This window comes from Alligator mississippiensis, chromosome 15 (assembly GCF_030867095.1).
Source record: "Alligator mississippiensis isolate rAllMis1 chromosome 15, rAllMis1, whole genome shotgun sequence".
Taxonomy (NCBI): domain Eukaryota; kingdom Metazoa; phylum Chordata; order Crocodylia; family Alligatoridae; genus Alligator; species Alligator mississippiensis.
The window spans coordinates 9,744,398-9,761,159 of record NC_081838.1 but is presented as its reverse complement, the minus strand read 5'-3'; the positions used below and the strand labels follow the sequence as shown (position 1 = coordinate 9,761,159).

Genomic DNA, 16,762 nt, shown 5'->3' with positions numbered 1-16,762 from the left:
TGCATAGCTTGTGTTTGCAGCTGCAAAGCTCAGGTGGAAATTTGTGGGTGCTCCATCTTGAATGCCCGCACCCAGAAAGCAGATGAATTTGGCCATTATGTCCTTCGGAAGAAGAGCAGAGGGTGTGAATTTCTTCTCCTTCCCCATTGCGCTGTGTCCTTTCCTTATGGCTCGTTGTCTCCTCGCAAACGAGGCTGAAAGGGCCACAAGCAGTAAATGCTGAAGTCATATTGTGATGCAATATGTGACCAGCCCCTGCTCCCATATGACTAAGGAGAGGTTCATCCCTGGAATATTAAGTGCTGCCTAAGCAACCAGTCAAGATGCCCCTGTTGGGAGTTGCTGATTTGACCCCAGTAAGCATTAAGGTAAAAACAGTCTGCATTTTGCCAGATCAGGTCCTCCACTGTTTATTATATACCTGTTTAGATGCTAAAGACCAGACCTACTCGGGACTCAGGTGAAAGGTAGGTGACTGCTTTATAAAGGATCATCCATACCGGCCATGCATGTACATGCACCTAAGTTAATTCACAGCCTTTCTTCTGCACTGCTCTATTCTTTCAGCCCCTACCCTTGAGCCCCTGAGCAAGCACTATTCTGGTCTATTAGCTGCCTATCTCCTGCCTCAGCTCCTTTCTGATCCCGATTTGTGCTGGGGAAGTGCCTAAGTATGCCCTGAACTTGCCTAATTCATCCCAATAGACTTAAGTTTAGGAAATTTTAGGGTGGCAATATCACTGCTCCCCTTTTAGGCAACAGGCTGACAGCCATCAGTTAAGTGCTTGACTTGGGCATCCTGAATTGTGAGTGAGCAGAGGTACTTCCTAGGCAGCCTGAGTCAGGCACCTAATGCCCAAGTTGCCAGATGCACCACTGTGTTCAGCTTTTTGAATCAGCTACCTTTGGGCACCTCTGGGCTCTCTGAATCAACCTTCAAAGATGCCTAACTCTGCCCGTTCTCTTTGTAGAAAGACTAGAAGCCTAATCCAGGATCAGTCTTCAGAGGCATCTCATGTCCGTAGAGGAATCTGACCCTGCTAATTGGTTTCACCCTCCTGGGGCCAAGTCCTAGTTTAAAGACCCTGTAATTCATAGATTCATAGATTTTAAGGCTGGAGGGGACCTCGGAAGATCATCAGGTCCAGCCCCCTGCACCAGGCAGGAAAGACAGCTGGAGTCAGGTTGCCTACCTGGAGGCTCCTACATGATCAATAGGGTCTTGTCTGAAGCCAGAGGTGCTCCAATTCTGGCTGGCAGTCCAAATGCAGCCTGGGGAGTGATTGCATGTGGCCCACTGGGCTCCCCACAGGGTGGGAAATTTGGTGGTGGGGAAGTAGCAGGCATTAATAGGGCTACCTCCCCCTCCACTGAATCCCCAAACCCCAAGTCCCATTCACCCAGTTGGAGCCAGGCTGTGCCCCCTTCTCACATGGGGATGGGTAACACATCCTCCCCCTCCTACAGGGCTGGGTCAAGCCCTCTTCCCCCTCCCCACAAGGCTGGGTTGTGACAAAGCCACCCCACTGCCCTCCAATGGGGCTGAGCCATGCTCCCTTTACCACCCCCCTCCAGCCAGGTCATTCCTCCCCATCCTCCCAGAGCTGGGTGAAACCTCCTTACTGCCCTGCAGGGCTGGACTTCCCCCCCTCCACATGGCCAGATGGTGCTCACCGTGTTGTCCGCAGGTGCTGGATTGGAACGACCATCCGGCCTGCCGTCGGATCAGACTCTAGCCATTTGGCTCTCACCACTGCCCTAAGCCCTTAGAGGCACAGGGCATGCAGGACTCCAGAAGAGCCGCCTGCTGCTGGAGTCCAAGAACTGGGGTGCCTCTATGGTCATGGTTAAACTGGACTCGGCAAGAGCAGAGGAAGAGAAGCTGGGAATATCAGGTGAATCTCTATGTAAGAATTTCTTCTTTATTCATAGAAATATAGGGTTAGAAGGCATATCAGGAGACCAGCAAGGCCAGATAACTGTACTTAGACTTTATCAAGGGTACCTAGGCTGTGCCTGACAGATGTTCATTTAACAGAGCCTTTAAAACCTCTAAGCAACGAAATGCTACAATCCCAGCCTAATTGTGAGAGAGGTTTTCCTAATGTACAACTCTTGAATCTTTGCAGAAATTAAGCTGGTTTCTTCTCGTCCATACCCCAGCTGATGTGGAAAATAATTAAACACTGTCATTTTCTTTTTCCTAGACTAATGAAGCCACGAGGATGCAGTGGGTTTCAGATATTGTTTAATATGCAAACTCTAGCTCTACCTATCCTGCTGCCATGGGCGGATTTAGGATTTTGAAAAGTGGCGCAGATGGTGTGACACGTCATCACATATGATGCGGTGTGTCCTATTATCCAGTTAAAGAGGAATACTAATATACTAATATCTTACTAATATAGACAAATGTAATAAACTAACAGACGAATGTAACTGTTGGACTATGCACTGATTTGCTAGACTATATATAGTCTAGCAATATATTTGGGGGCCGGACTCGATGATCTTCCGAGGTCCCTTCCAGCCCTAATGTCTATGAAATCCATGAAATATATAATTTTTTTAAAAACCACAACATACTAGGCAAAATTAGTCAAAATAGTTCAAAGATATTGTGTCATTGATCCTGTAGTTACTAGAGTGGTGCATCTCTTATTCAGATTCATAAAACAAAATCTAGCCCATCCTGAGCATCTTAACAGTGCCTCCAGTACTTCACTGCCAGTCATTCCTACACCTGAGTTAATATGACCACACCTGAGTTAAAGATTTTAGCTAGGGCATATCAGTGAAGTCTGCTGGGCTGAGATGTCACCGGGAAGGGCTGACGGTGTTACCAAATTTGCCCATTACTTTGGGGTGTGCTCATTTATTAGGGATAGTTTCTAGGGTCTTGGTGATTATGTCAATGTGCTGCTTGTGTTACTATATGGAGCTGTATTTCTCCCTTCTGCAAGCCCTCACCCCCAGTGGAGCTATCTTGCAGGACTCAATCTCAATGGGACTGGGTTCCTCCAGTCACCAAATCAGTCATACACACAAACACACACACAAGTTAACGTGACACGCCTGATCTGGTCGGGCTGATCAGCATGGACAGGCTGACACCCTCATATGCCAAGAATCAGTTGATAAGAGCAGCAATAAAATGCAGTCAGACACAAGAACACAGGTAAACAGAATCCCTCTGAATCCGGCTGGGTGTCCAGCTGACACCCTCATGGGCCAGCATTCAGTTCATAAGGGCACGTCTGAGTCAAACTGGGTCAATCAGCCTGTACAAGCTGATCCCCTTATGCGTTTCAAACTCAGCACGTCCCAATCTTTGGCCTCTTGATGAGCAAACCCCACAATAATTTAGGCTTCACAGGGATCTTTAGCATAGGTAAAAGAAGCGTTGCTGCAGAGCACAGGAGGAGAAAGAAGCAGAGAAGGAAAAATATACCCAATTACTACCAGTTTGCCTATAAAAGTTATTTATTGCTAAGCATATGAAATATATAATAGTACTAGTAGTAATAGCCATGCAAAAGAAAAACAAACACAAACAATGACAATACTACCCTGGTTTCACTAAGTGTTTGGGGAAACTTAGCTCAAGCTTAACTGATACAGGTCAGGTTCAGAAGTTTATGCCTAGAAAGAAGAGAGAACGCTGGGAATCTCACCGAGTCCACGGTACTCAGGCTGCAAAGCTGACAGGCACAGTCCTTGAAGAGAGAGACGATCTGTTCTTCCAGCGTCCCAAGAACGACAGGGGATGGTGTCAGCACAGGAGTTTTCTTCTTCTTCTTTCTTTCTCCTTTTCTTTCCTCCTGCTTCTTCTTTTTCTTTCTTCTCTTCTTTTAAGCACACACACTTACAGATTTTTATACCCTCAGTTCAGCTGCTTTGAAGCACCCTCAGTAGTGTAAATCATTGTCTTTTCTATTGACAAGGGGTTATCTGATTTGGACCATCTCAGGAAACTGATTGATAATCAGGAAACACTTAAGATTAGGGAGTAACCCAAATACTTGGGAGCCAGCTTGAGATTCCTATGGATGGCAGATAGACTGATGGGATATCTCATGGTTTCTTCAGGAACAATAGATAGCTTGCAGTATCAGGATTTGGGATTTTTACTTGTTGTGCACAAGCCTCAGCTTAGCATGACTTTTCCAGATTTTACTATAGTCTTTTAACAGACTTAAAGCAATTATTGGGGTGCTCATAACCTTTTGTGGAGAGGACTCCCACCAGTCGTCTCGGGAAAGATACGACAACACCTGGGATTAGGGCTCCAGCAGGCTGGATGCTGTGATGAACCCTTAAGCATTGTTCAAATGTTGCCCGTACCCCCTCTGACTCGGTCTCTTGCCTCAGCATTCCCTAACCCGGCAACCGAGTTTTAGTCAATCAAGTTTAAATAGGCCTCCCATAGTGGGACCGGGGAATGCACGGCCCGAGATGCCTATTAAACTGAGAGCTGTGTGTGTGTGTCTGCGGGGGGAAAAGTCCTTAGTAAATCCAGATTAGAACTGGTCTGATAAATGCTGAGCTGGGTGTGTGTGAACATGGGTTAATTAACATTGGAAGCACAGATTCCCCATCATGCAGCGCTCTCCTGCTTCTCTGGTCCCAGAATTCACTGCAGTCTCTGCTTCAGGCTTTCTGTTTTCCATCTCTCATGTAAATGAATGGTCATCTGGTTCCATCTCGGATGTAAATGAGACCTAGGGCAGTTGTTTCACTCTTATCACCCTTATCTGGAGAGTTTTAGGTGCGTCTCTCACTGCATCTTAATCAGTTTCGCTTCGGTAGAGGAGGGGAGGGAGGGGGGGGGTGAGTCCTTTGTGAGTCAGACAGACTGCATCCTGTGCCAGGGTTGCCCAAGAACACAGAGCTGAGGCATAACAACGGACAGCTACATTGCAGAAGAAAAGATGGTTTGAATAAAGCAACATCAAGAGCATTAACAAGGGTAGAGGGTTGTTAACACCTGTGGAGTGGAGAGAGATTAGCAGGAATCAGGGAGATGACAACGAGCTATGAAATCAACTGACTCTCTCAGCACTGCCTGAATAGAAATGCCTCTGCCTTGGCCATTCCCGGGCAATTGGGTTTAAAGTCTGGGTGGAGGAGGGATCAAAGCAAGGTGTGACTGCATCCCTGCATCTGCTCTAGATCCACCCCTGCCTGCTGCTGTCACTGGCTTTTGGCAGCTGCTAAACCACAGGACATTGTGAGCCCCATTTGAAAGTTTACAAACCAATTCAAGAAATTTTACCCCGTTTCTATACATGACAACTGACATCGAGGCATTGCAGGAAGTGTAGGAAGGGAGCCTATTTGTAGGACCCTGGGAAAAGTGTCTAGACTACGTATGATCATTTTCTATTAAGCATTTTTCATTTAAAAAGGACTGGACAGCAAAATAAATTACATATGCATTTTATTAGACAAACACCAGAAAGTGAAGGAAGCAAACAGTAGTGTGACGTATGTTATATACAATATGGAGCCAAGAGCTTTGAATCGCAATTCAATTGCAAATACAATTCACAAGTCCGTGCAGTACAAGAGACAGGCATGACACGTAAATTAAGAAGATGATAACCCCCGCTGCGTGCAGAACCCAATACAGCTGAAATGAGCCAAGACACATGACGGTATCAGTTTCTAACCAAGCAACCATTTTTTTGTTACTGAATAATGAGATAACCTGGATGGCATAGCCACTTGTCCCACTCTAGAGAAAGGACAATAAAAAATGTGTCGCTAAAATGGACACAAGGAACCTTTTTGGAAACGTGCAGTGGATTGGGACAAGCCATGAATGGTCAGACTTCCGGTTCTAATGTTATTCAGAAAGTTCTTCTTAGATGACAAGGGGGCACTGGGGTTTTTTTATTTTCTTGAAAATTTACCTAGGTGTACAGCAGTGACTAGAAGAAGCAGCTCATTTAGAGAGAGATCCTCTTCCTGTTGGCTACCAGGGTAGGTTTGTGTGTGAGTGAGACTACTGAGTGAGAATGAAAAACAGGAGAGGGGTAATGCCACAATGGAAAATCAAGACATAGGCCCCCATTTCTGAAGCTGAGACTATAATACAAGGCTCTTGATTTAATATGCATTGTATTTATAAGCACTCAGGTCAAGAAAGGTTGGCCAACTGCATTATGGTCATTCTACGTGTGGGTCAATGGTGTGCCAATGTCAGAAACGGTGGGAACAATTTACTGGAGAATCAAGGATTGACATTTAGCATTTGTAGCTTCTCCTGCTTGATGTGGTCTTGATGACTTTCACGCTGGAGCCACTTCCACCTCCAACATTCAATCCGCAGGAGCCTCTTCCACTGCTAGAGCTGAAGCCACTTCCTCCAATGCCGAGCCCACCTCCCATGCTGAGGCCACTTCCACCTACAACGCACATGCCGCTTCCGCCACCGAGGCCGAAACCACTACCACCTCCGATACCCAGTCCACTACCACCGCCGAGGCCAAGGCCACTTCCACCTCCATAGCTGGTTCCAACGGTTGAGCTGACCACAGCTGCAAAAAGAAAACACCGGACAATGAGATCTCATTGCACATCAGTGAACGAGCTGCAAAGGAAGCTTAGAGTAAGGAGATTAATAAGCTAAGTACATGTAAATGACTTACAGATATTCACTGGCTCAGCTCCAACCAGCCTGTTGGAGAAAGAAACAGAGGAAGGTAAGAATTCAGGTGAGTTTTACTGACCAGAGCTGCCTGCAAATGGCCAAGAACTGTCCTCTGAATGTGTGTGTGTGTGTGTATATAGATATTTTATATATATATATAAACTGAAATATTGCACAGCAAGCACTTTACACAAAGAAGTTTCCCTTTCATTCATTAAACCCACAGTTTTCCATTAAAAAAAAAAATCAACAGAGAATTTTTGACCACCCACCCATGGCCCATTCACATTTAGAATCGTTCTGACTCCTCTCTCAGCAAGTTAACGACAAAGAAAGTTCATTTTTGCAAATGCCCTAAAATTTCTGAATGGGTTTCATGCCTTGAAAATTTCCAACCTGCTCTCCATTGATATGCAAATTGGTGTGGGACTAAAGATGAGGTGACCTGTAATTTAAGGATCTGAGATTCAAAACTATTCCTTCTAGTGCTGACAGGAACCCTGGGTATTCAGCATCGCTTAAAATGAGGGTGATCCCTGGCTGCCATGTACTCACCTGCTCTCCTCGCCCTCCAGCAGCTTCCGGTAGGTGGCAATCTCGATGTCCAGCGCCAGCTTGACGTTCATGAGCTCCTGGTACTCCCGCAGCTGGCGGGCCAGGTCAGCCTTGGCTTGTTGCAGGGCATCCTCCAGCTGAGCCAGCTTGTCCCGGGCATCCTTGAGGGCCATCTCACCACGTTCCTCGGCCTCCGCGATGGCTGCTTGCAGGCTGGCACACTGCAGAGGAGAGAGAACAGCATTGTCAACCTCTATCTACAACATGACTCTCTCCTGTCTCTTTCTCTTTCTACTATGGAATAACCTCTCCTGGATTGTTCTGGGTAGAAAAACTTGGATTGCATTTTGGGCACTTCCCTTCTCAGTTTTCACCATCTGGTTTAAATCTGTGTGCTATTTACACCAGCTGAGGTTTTGCCCATCCTTATTCATTCATTGATAGGCAAAGCTCTCAGGATGAATTCATTCTGAAACCAAAGGTCCCAGAAGCCATCATGATGCAGGACTCAGCTAGGTCACCTTCACTTGCACCCCGGAGTTGAGTTGGCCTTGGTCCTCAAGCTAAGGAATTATCCAAGATCATAAAAGAATTACTTCATGTGTTTTTCACCGCCCCTACCTGTCTTTTCACACTTTCAATGTCAGCCCGCAGTCTCTGGATGTGTCGGTTGATCTCTGAGATCTCGTGCTTGGTATTTCTTAGGTCGTCCCCATGTCTGCCAGCAGTAGCCTGCAGCTCTTCATACTGTTGCACATAAAAAGACACACCAATGATGTTAAAGTCCATTAGCTATAGAGCAAGTGTCAGATGTAATGATACCTATGTGCTGCCTAACGCAGTGCTTCTTTCCATGTCATATAAACACCCTCCAGCTAAGCAATAGCAATAGTAAAATCCTAGTATATGAAGCAATCCTGTCTGAGGATTCTGTTTTATAAGGACACCCCAGTCCTACAGGTCAAGGGACAAGTCTTCTCTCCTTTCCAATGGTGAAAATCTGGAGGGACACCATGGCAGTGAATAGACTCACTCCGCCTTTACATCCATGGAAGCAATTGGTATTTTAGCCCCAAATATAACCAGGTGTCCATTCTTAAGTGCACATATATATACATTTTCCTGCTTTATTCCCAAATTCAGAATCGTAGTTGGGTCTCCTAAGTGAGATTCAGTGGACTTTATCATCCCTCCTGAGGGTGCATCTACACGAGACGTTTACTGCAGAGATGACTAATTAGCTCCACAATAAAGTCTCAGCACCTATACATGCAGCCCTATTAGGCCACGATAAACTAATAAATGCCACGGTAGGGTAGTACTTGTCAAGACAAGTACTATTGGCTGTGTTATTTAGTGCGCCTCAATGCACATGTGGATGCTGACAAGGCTGACTGGGGCACGAGGGTGCTTCACTTCAGGGACCATCTGCCCACTAACCCCACACTGGGGCACCCTCATGCCCCAGCCAGCCCCTCGGCAGCATGTTGAGCCAGGTTGGAGCAGACCCAGGCTGGCCCCTGGGTCCCCTGCCAGCTGGGGCTGCTCTGACCCAGCTCAACGTACTGTGGTCCCAGGCACACATGCAAACACGGGGCCTGAGAATGGTAAACTCTGGCATGAACTGTGCTGGAGTTTATTCAGTTGCATGAATGGCACACGGAGATGTGCCCTGAAAGAATTGGCATCATCTATTTGTTTTTCTTCTGCTTTTTCTTATGTGCCTGAATCCTAAAAGAATAGTTTGGGAGTGAACTTCCTCCATGTACAGCCTGAGCAGACAGCAGGCAGCAATTCTTACCCTGTACTTAAATCAACGCATTCAGCCAACGCATGCCATTACATTCACTTCAACAAACTTTGGGTCAGATTTTTTAAAGCCAGAGTGAGGGACTGAATGGTATAGTGGCTTTGCGCTGCCCCGTGAACATGAGTGGGTTTCACTCCGTTGTCTTTTTAAATATGTATCTTGGAGCTTTGCCTGCTCAGGAGCAGAACTGTAGACAACAGAACAGAAACCCTGATGACGTCCCATCCATTTACCTTGACTTGGTACCAGGACTCTGCCTCCACTCGGCTCCTGTTGGCGATGTCCTCATACTGAGCTTTGACCTCAGCAATGATGCTGTCCATGTCCAGGCTCCGGTTGTTGTCCATGGACAGGATGACAGAGGTGTCGGTGATTTGTGTCTGCATCTGTGACAGTTCCTGGAAACCAAGCAAACTTTTGGGTGAGCCATAAGCCTTGGATTTATTCCTTGCCATTTGAAATAATTCCTTTTCATTCTGGACAGCAAGCGGAGGGTAAAGCCTGAAGTAGTAAGTAGCTTTTTAAAACCTGCCAGGGACTCTGCAGACAGCAAGTGTACTTGCGGAAGAGTGGAAGGGCTTAGCCCATCCCTGGGGGAAATAATCTGAAAAGTTTACATTAAATGGATGGGAGAAACCAAGGCTGAAGAAGCTCTGGGTTGCAAGTACTTACTGCCTCATATATGGCTCTCAGGAAGTTGATCTCATCGATCAGCGAGTCGACCTTGGCCTGCAGTTCCACCTTGTTCATGAAAGCACCATCCACGTCCTGAAAGGAGGTAATGGATTGCATTGAGCTAAACAGTTTGGTTAGGAGGCTGGGAGCAGTCGTGGAGCTAGAATGACCTTCTAGAGAAGGTCTTCGATCCTTGAGTGTAAATCAACATGGAAAAAGATCTTGAAAAGGGACTCCAGAGATTTGGGATCGCCTCCCAGCTCTGCCACCAGCTGCTTTTCTGACAACAATCATTCTGTGGCTCACTTCCACATACATACCCTGGGGCTAGAGGGATTTCCCTTCTCCTCCCCCCTTCCCCCCCATGTGTCCTCTGTCCTTTAAATATTTACAGTTGAGTAAATACTTCTTACCCTCCATCTATTCATGGCTCAACACTAGGATATATGCCTTGTAGCCATCATGTGAACCATAACCAAGAATGAACAAGTCAGACTCACCTTCTTGAGTGTCACAAAATCATTCTCAGCATCATGGCGCCTGTTGGTTTCTTCTTCATACCTGCAGGAAGGAGGAAGAAGAAGAGGTATGTGTTTAGGCAAGTAACTGGCTATGGTGATTGCAGATTGTGAACTTCCTGAGATGTGTTTCCAGTATAACACTCATCTCTGCCCCCACATGGATCTGAATTTGGGCTTTCAGGGAAATTCAGGTAATGATCTATGTGTCTGCTGTACTCGTTAAAACATGCAAACATGTTGATAGCAACGTTCCTTAGAAAACCTGCTAGTCTTAACCTCACTTCTGGTCAGCCAGTCATTCTCAGTGACTCTTTTCTGCAATGTAAGCGTCTGATCCCCAAACTCTTCTGCACACTTATCTTTTTACTCAAACAACAAGCAGTTTTGCATTTGTAAGCTCAAAATCTAAATTTTCATATAAAAATATTTTTATACCTGGATCTTTTGGCTTATCCGTGCATGCACATATCATTTTGCCATATTTGTCCTCTTAACTGCAGGAAGGTGGCATCATCCATGCACTCTAGCATTTATGTCCCTCAGGGAATGTCTACACACACCTAAACTTAATGCGCATTTACCTAACACTTTTACACACACCTAAACTTAATGTGCATTTACCTAATGCACATTACGGCGACTTAGGCACATATCTACATGTGCATGCACTAAGGTGCATTAATGCAGAGTGTGGACCAACTTGGGACTCAAGTTAGTCCCAAGTCAGTTGACATACACAGCGTTAATGTGCCTTAGTGTATCTAGGGGGGTAAGTTGTAGCCATGTTGGTCTAAGGACACAGGCACACAAGGTTGTTTGTATAAATCCAGTATCTTTTATTAAACCAACTCAAATAGTTGGAAAAAGTCTTCTTAGCAAGCTTTTGGGCACAAACACCCGTGTCAGGCTGAGCAACACATGCACTAAGGTGCTTTAACTATTCACGCATAAATTTGATAGCTGCTGCTGCAAGTAGCAAATTCAGGCACGGATAGCCTAAAATCACCATTTTTAAGGCACATCAAGGGTGTATGCATGTAGACCCATGCCCTTGATGCATCTTAAAAATGGCTAATGCGCCGCCTTAAATTGGCACGTGTAGACGCACCCGCAGTGGACTTGCTATTAGACCTGTGTAAGCCTTGTCCCTTTCTGATCCACACATGGTTGTGGAAAGACGTTATTTTTAGGTTCTGAGCTCCAGAGACCTTAGTGATTTCATCTGGAACATGTAAGAACCTAACGAGCCAGGTAAATAGCCAGCTACTTGACTACACTTACCTGTTCTTGAAATCCTCAAGCAGGTTTTGTGTGTTGTTCAGCTCTCCTTCCAGCCTTCCCCTGTCCCCCACCAGGCCGTTGAGCTGCATCCTGAGGTTATTGATGTAGGTTTCAAAGAGGGGCTCAATGTTGTTCCTGACTGTTTTCTGTCCCTGTTCCTGCAGCAGGGTCCATTTGGTTTCCAGCACCTTATTCTGTTGCTCAAGGAATCGGACCTGCAATCAAAAGTGTCCAAAAGAGGCTTGAGAAAAGTGGTAATTTGGTGAACTCGATAGGTTTTTAGGTACAGTCCTGTCAAGTCCTGAGCACTGCCTGAGTGTACTCAGTTCTCAACAACGAGTGATGAAGGGCTGGACACCACAAGAAAGATTTCAAAGCTAGATCCACAGTTGGTACAAACGAACCTAACAAATTGGACTACATGTGCCTACCCCATATTACAAGTTAATTAGACTCATTTCTTCATTCTACTCCATGTCACCCTTTAGAGCTTTACAGAGTTTACAATGACTAACACAACAGGTTAAATGTTGCAACTACTTTGTACAGGTATAAGGCATGACCCCAAGGTACAAACCCAGGAAGAATTAAACCCTTAACTGGAAAAAAAAAGTTAATCTAAAGCTGATATTATCACCCAATACTGCATGGTTTATGTTTTCAGGACAACGTAATATTTTCCTAATGACAGAGTGGTGCTGATTGCCAAATTGTCTTGTTCGGACACATAGAATCAACCAAGCAATGAACAGGGTATAGTCTTACAATGCTAAAGCCTTAAGAAGGCCAACATTTCAATGCCCTCTCTAAAAATTACTACAGAAATTTGAGTATTTAATGGGTTAATTCCCCACATTCACTAGCCATTTTATTACTTAAATAGTACTCAGTAACCCCAGCCACCTGTCAGGTACTTCAATGGCTGCAATGAACCAAATAACTGCCTCAAACTGGGGGCGTGTTCCAGTTTATTCCTGGGTGTTGTGGCTCAGTTTGTGGATGAAAAAACAAGGTTGGAAATAACCTGAAATTATCTATTTTCCCCAGGTAGAACCAGGGCAAGATATTTATGAAATCTTTTGTCTCACCTTGTCAATGAAGGAGGCAAATTTGTTGTTGAGGGTCTGGATCTGCTCCTTCTCCTCCGTGCGGATCCTCTGGATGCTGGGGTCGATGTCCAGATGGAGCGGCTGAAGAAGGGTCTTGTTGACAGTCACTTCATGGATGCCTCCAGGTGGGAAGACAGGGAAGCCAGGACCACCCATGCCACCTCCGAAACCAGCTCCACCTAACCCTAAGCCTCCACCTACTCCACCACCAAAACCACCACCTACTCCACCACCGTAACCAAATCCACTGCCGGCACCAGCTCCAAAACCATAGGGCCCTGGAGCTCCATAGAAGCCACCACCGCTTCCAGCAATGGAGATTCTCTTGCAGCCACCTAGATTGTAAAGGCTTCTGCTGCCGAAGCCAGCACCGCCGACACCACCACCAACTCTTCTAAAGCCACCACTGGCACCGCAACCGCCTGATCGGGAGACAGAGCGTGAGCTGAAGCTGGTGCGGCAGGCACTAGGGATGACAGCAGAATTGGAGCTGAAGCCCTTTCTCCCACTCTGGATCTGTACAAAGGATTGACGAGACATGGTAGCTGGTCTGGAAGAAGGGTGTTATAGGAGGTACAGAGGATGCCGGTGAGGAACACAGAACAGGAAGCAGGGGAGAAAGATGAACCTCTGCTTTCCAAGGGTTGAGCTTGAGCCTTTTATACTCTTGCTGAACTGGGGTGGGTTCAGTGTGGTAGTTCATCTCACTGATTAATTGGTCTTGGCAAGCCCTGCAGCATTCTGAGCAGCGAACTCACCTCAAGCACACGCCCTTTGAAAGAATATAGCTGAGTCCTAAGGAGCACTCCACTGGAAGTAGCTGTCGCCTGCCAGCTTTTGTGTAGGCCGTCAGACCGGCAGTGTGAAAGAGTTCAAGCGGTGCGCTCATCCTCTCTGACACAAAGGAGTAAATCTGTTGAAGTGTCTTCCCACCCAACTTCTTGCTCAACCCCCTTGCTTTGTTCCAAATCCTCTGCTCTCAAGGCAGAGCTACAGAGCGAGTTTCCTGCAGAAATCCAGCATTTCATATCATGCATAAAGCTGTTACATGCAGAAGGGTCTTTTCTGCATGCATTGCAGCAAAGGAAGAGAAGATAACACTGTGTTCTGGGCTTTGCTTATTGTTTGATTTCATGCAATGCTGAAAAAGCTTCATGGGCGATTGGTGCCACCTTAGTCAGGGGGGGCACATGCCCCCCCCAGTGACCAGTCAACTCCTGGAAGTGGCTGCGGTGCTTGTGGAAGTGGCCACAGTGCTTCGTCCAGTGCTCTCACTCGCAACACGGGCACCAGTGTTCCCGCCTGCCCCCTCGCCCATCACCTAAGCGGGGAGTGCGGCCTGACAGGGGGTGCACCAGTGCTCTCAGGGGGTGCACGTGCACCCCCATGCACCTCCTATGCGTCGCCACTGAAAAGCTTTCTTCCCATTGAGGTTCTAGCTAAGAAGCATAACTCCAGAAAGGTTCAAAACTCAACAGTCTGAACTCTGATGGATATCCCCAGCCAAAAAAGATGTGCCCTCTTGAGTCTTAGTGCTTATAAAAAATGTGGAAACCGGAGCAGAACATTTTGAAATGCATCTAAATGACACCTGCTGGTTTTGTGTGTACTTAAGACCAAGATTTTCACAGCCGCCATTAAAATCAATGCAAAGTGGGCATACCTAATCCCTTTGCTTGCTTGGAAAACGTCTCTCAGCACTGATTTCCTTGCAAAGGACACAAGACGAGAAGATATTCTGGGGACGGGTGCTGCTTATATGTCCAGCTGGCTGTGGGGAACCTGCAAGCTCCTTTCTGCACAGTTACCTTCACTGCACGTTTTTCACCTCTGCTGGGGACTCCAGTCCAGGGGACTCTGTGAATGTTGAGCAATTAGATTTTCTTGACTCCAAAAAACCCCACAACTTGAAAACTTTACCGTTAGACTTTCTGGGGTGCTGGTGGGATGTTCCCCCTCTTGATGAGAAAGGGAACAAGGGGTAACATCAAAAGGCTGATGTGCTTTGGAATCAAAGAGGGTTAGAACGGCACCTGGTTTGCAATCCCTCTGGTGCAGCCTTCTGGATGTCTTCCCAGTTTGCAGTCAATTTTTAACCTAGATTTCCAGCTAGAAAGGCTGCCAGCAAGCTAAACAATGCAAAAAATATCCTTCTTGGCTTTTTTTCCCCTTAATCTGCAGTTGCTTCAAGCCACCTATGTTACATTTAGAGTTGTTGTGAGAGTGAATGGGCAAGTTGGGAAAGAGATTAACCAAACCATGACCAGTTTCATCTTGTGGTATGGAGGGGCCGTGGGATTTAAGGTAGATCATAATGATTCATACCCCAATCCGTTTATACACGCAGGGTGACCGCACAAAGGCATACCCCTGCGAAACCTCCTGTTTGGATTGCATCTCAGTGTCTGCAGAGTGCAATAATACCGTGGCGTAACATATAGTAACCAAGCCTGTCTGATTATGAACATTATGAGCTGCCACTCAGTCGCAAGGTAGAGGCAAAGAACTGTGCTCTGGACTAGTTTGGTATTTTCCTACCTGCTTCCTTCAAAACCCTTGAGTGAAATGTTACTTTTAAAGTGAAATGATCTACCAAATAGCAATAGTTTTTTGCATCTCTTACATTATCTGGCCGCACTTTTAAGCAAAGCAAAGGCTCAAGCCTGCCGTGTCTACTCCCAAGGGTTGTCACACAGGGAGCTGACCACACTTCCACTGATACAAGGCAAGAAGGAAGCCTGCTGCAATAAAAAGATCAAGCCCCCACAAGAGTTTTGGCCGCAAATTGGTCTTTGGGGCCTGTCTCTTAAGTGACGTGGGTATGGCATCATCCGTTGCACCTGTGCCAACGTAGCCCACAGGTGAGAGTATGTGTTATAGATCCCCCTCCTCGCGCTTGACTTACAGAGAAGATAATTCTTGCAACCTCAGCAGGTAAGCTGTGGGTATATCTACATGTGCATTTACTGCGTAATGCAGTAAATGCACGTAGGTGCAGTTTTTACACCAGTGTCTACACATGCAGGCTTTACAGCGCAGTGTGGACTGACTTGGGATTAAAGTTAGTCCCAAATCAGTCTACACACACAGGGTTACTGAGCAATCAGGTGTCTACATGCACCTTACTGTGCAGTAACTACTCAAGTGTAAATTTGCTACCTGCATCATGCGTTATGCCCAAGTCAGCATAAGTCGCTATAGTTACTGTGCAGTACAGGTGCACACGTGTAGACACACACCTGTATTGTGCAGTCATTTTTGCTTACTGCGCAGTAGCTATGCACGTGTAGCCGCCGCACCCCATTAAGTCAAAAAGAAACAGCTTCTTTTAGCTCTGGATGTTCCCCTGCTCCATGCCCTGGATGCAGCAAAGAGGGTAGCAAACCCGCAGCAGAAATAGGATGCTGCCGTTCACCTTGCACAGCTGGAAATCACTCCCGGAGCTCCGCAGGGGGTGAGAATCCAACATCCCTCCTGATCAGACAAGCACAAAAAAGCCAGAAGGAGCTCCTGCCTTCAGCTCCTTCTGTACCTACAAACTAGTCATGCCTAGCCTGGGATTTTCCCAGGAACCTAAATTTGCTCTCTGTTTCCTTAGGATCCATTGAAAATTGGACTCCTGTATTGTAAGCAGCATTACATCACCTATAGTTGATTTGTTTGTTTTCCTCCTCAGACTATTTTTTTCTAAATGAATGCAATGTTCTTTCCAGGCAAGGAACAAGCCAGCCCTGGCAGAATTCACTGTAAAAAGAAATGAATCAAACTTTCCAAGTGGTAGGGACGGTGGGGCGGGGAGGCAGAGTCGTCATTCGCTGGTCAGGAATTCTCACAAAGAGCTCACTACAAAGGGCCGAATGATGTACAAGGAGCTGTAGCTACAGGTTCAGGGTGACTGATCATGACAATACGGCTCCCACCCTGAAGGAGTGATGAAATGTTATGTTTCTTAGGAACGGGCTGGAGAAATTTACTGCGTACACTATGTGCTTTGGCCATGAGAGCAAAGCTACCTGCCCGCAGCAGATGGCTATTTGTTGTCACAAGTCCTGCGCTCCCTGCCTCAGCCCCTTTCGACCATTCCAGCCTTGCAAAGAGGAGCCGAGCCTGCAGCTAAGCTCAAGCCAGCGATGCTGATTTTTCTACCATATCCCCA

At 46.4% G+C, this 16,762-nt stretch overlaps 1 protein-coding gene across 1 annotated transcript; it reads right to left on the bottom strand.

Moving 5' to 3' along the window:
• Nucleotides 1–5,423: 5,423 nt before the first annotated feature.
• On the bottom strand, nt 5,424–13,246 carry LOC102564309 (keratin, type II cytoskeletal 5). The gene is made up of 9 exons (XM_006275685.3): nt 12,586–13,246; nt 11,498–11,712; nt 10,196–10,256; nt 9,693–9,788; nt 9,254–9,418; nt 7,832–7,957; nt 7,211–7,431; nt 6,654–6,682; nt 5,424–6,542 (listed from the first exon to the last, which is right to left on the bottom strand). The coding sequence occupies exons 1-9, from the start codon at nt 13,144–13,146 to the stop codon at nt 6,250–6,252; spliced, it is 1,767 nt and encodes a 588-aa protein (XP_006275747.1). The 5' UTR covers nt 13,147–13,246; the 3' UTR covers nt 5,424–6,249.
• Between the last annotated feature and the right edge of the window lie 3,516 nt (nt 13,247–16,762).

What these genes read in the sequence shown, in the direction of transcription:
- LOC102564309 (XM_006275685.3), bottom strand. Translation starts at nt 13,146, where the DNA reads ATGTCTCGTCAATCCTTTGTACAGATCCAGAGTGGGAGAAAGGGCTTC. An exon ending in AGTCCTGGTACCAAGTCAAG is followed by an intron (nt 7,958 to 9,253) that starts GTAAATGGATGG and finishes TATGTGCAACAG; the next exon opens with TATGAAGAGCTGCAGGCTAC. An exon ending in CTGGAGGGCGAGGAGAGCAG is followed by an intron (nt 6,683 to 7,210) that starts GTGAGTACATGG and finishes TTTCTCCAACAG; the next exon opens with GCTGGTTGGAGCTGAGCCAG.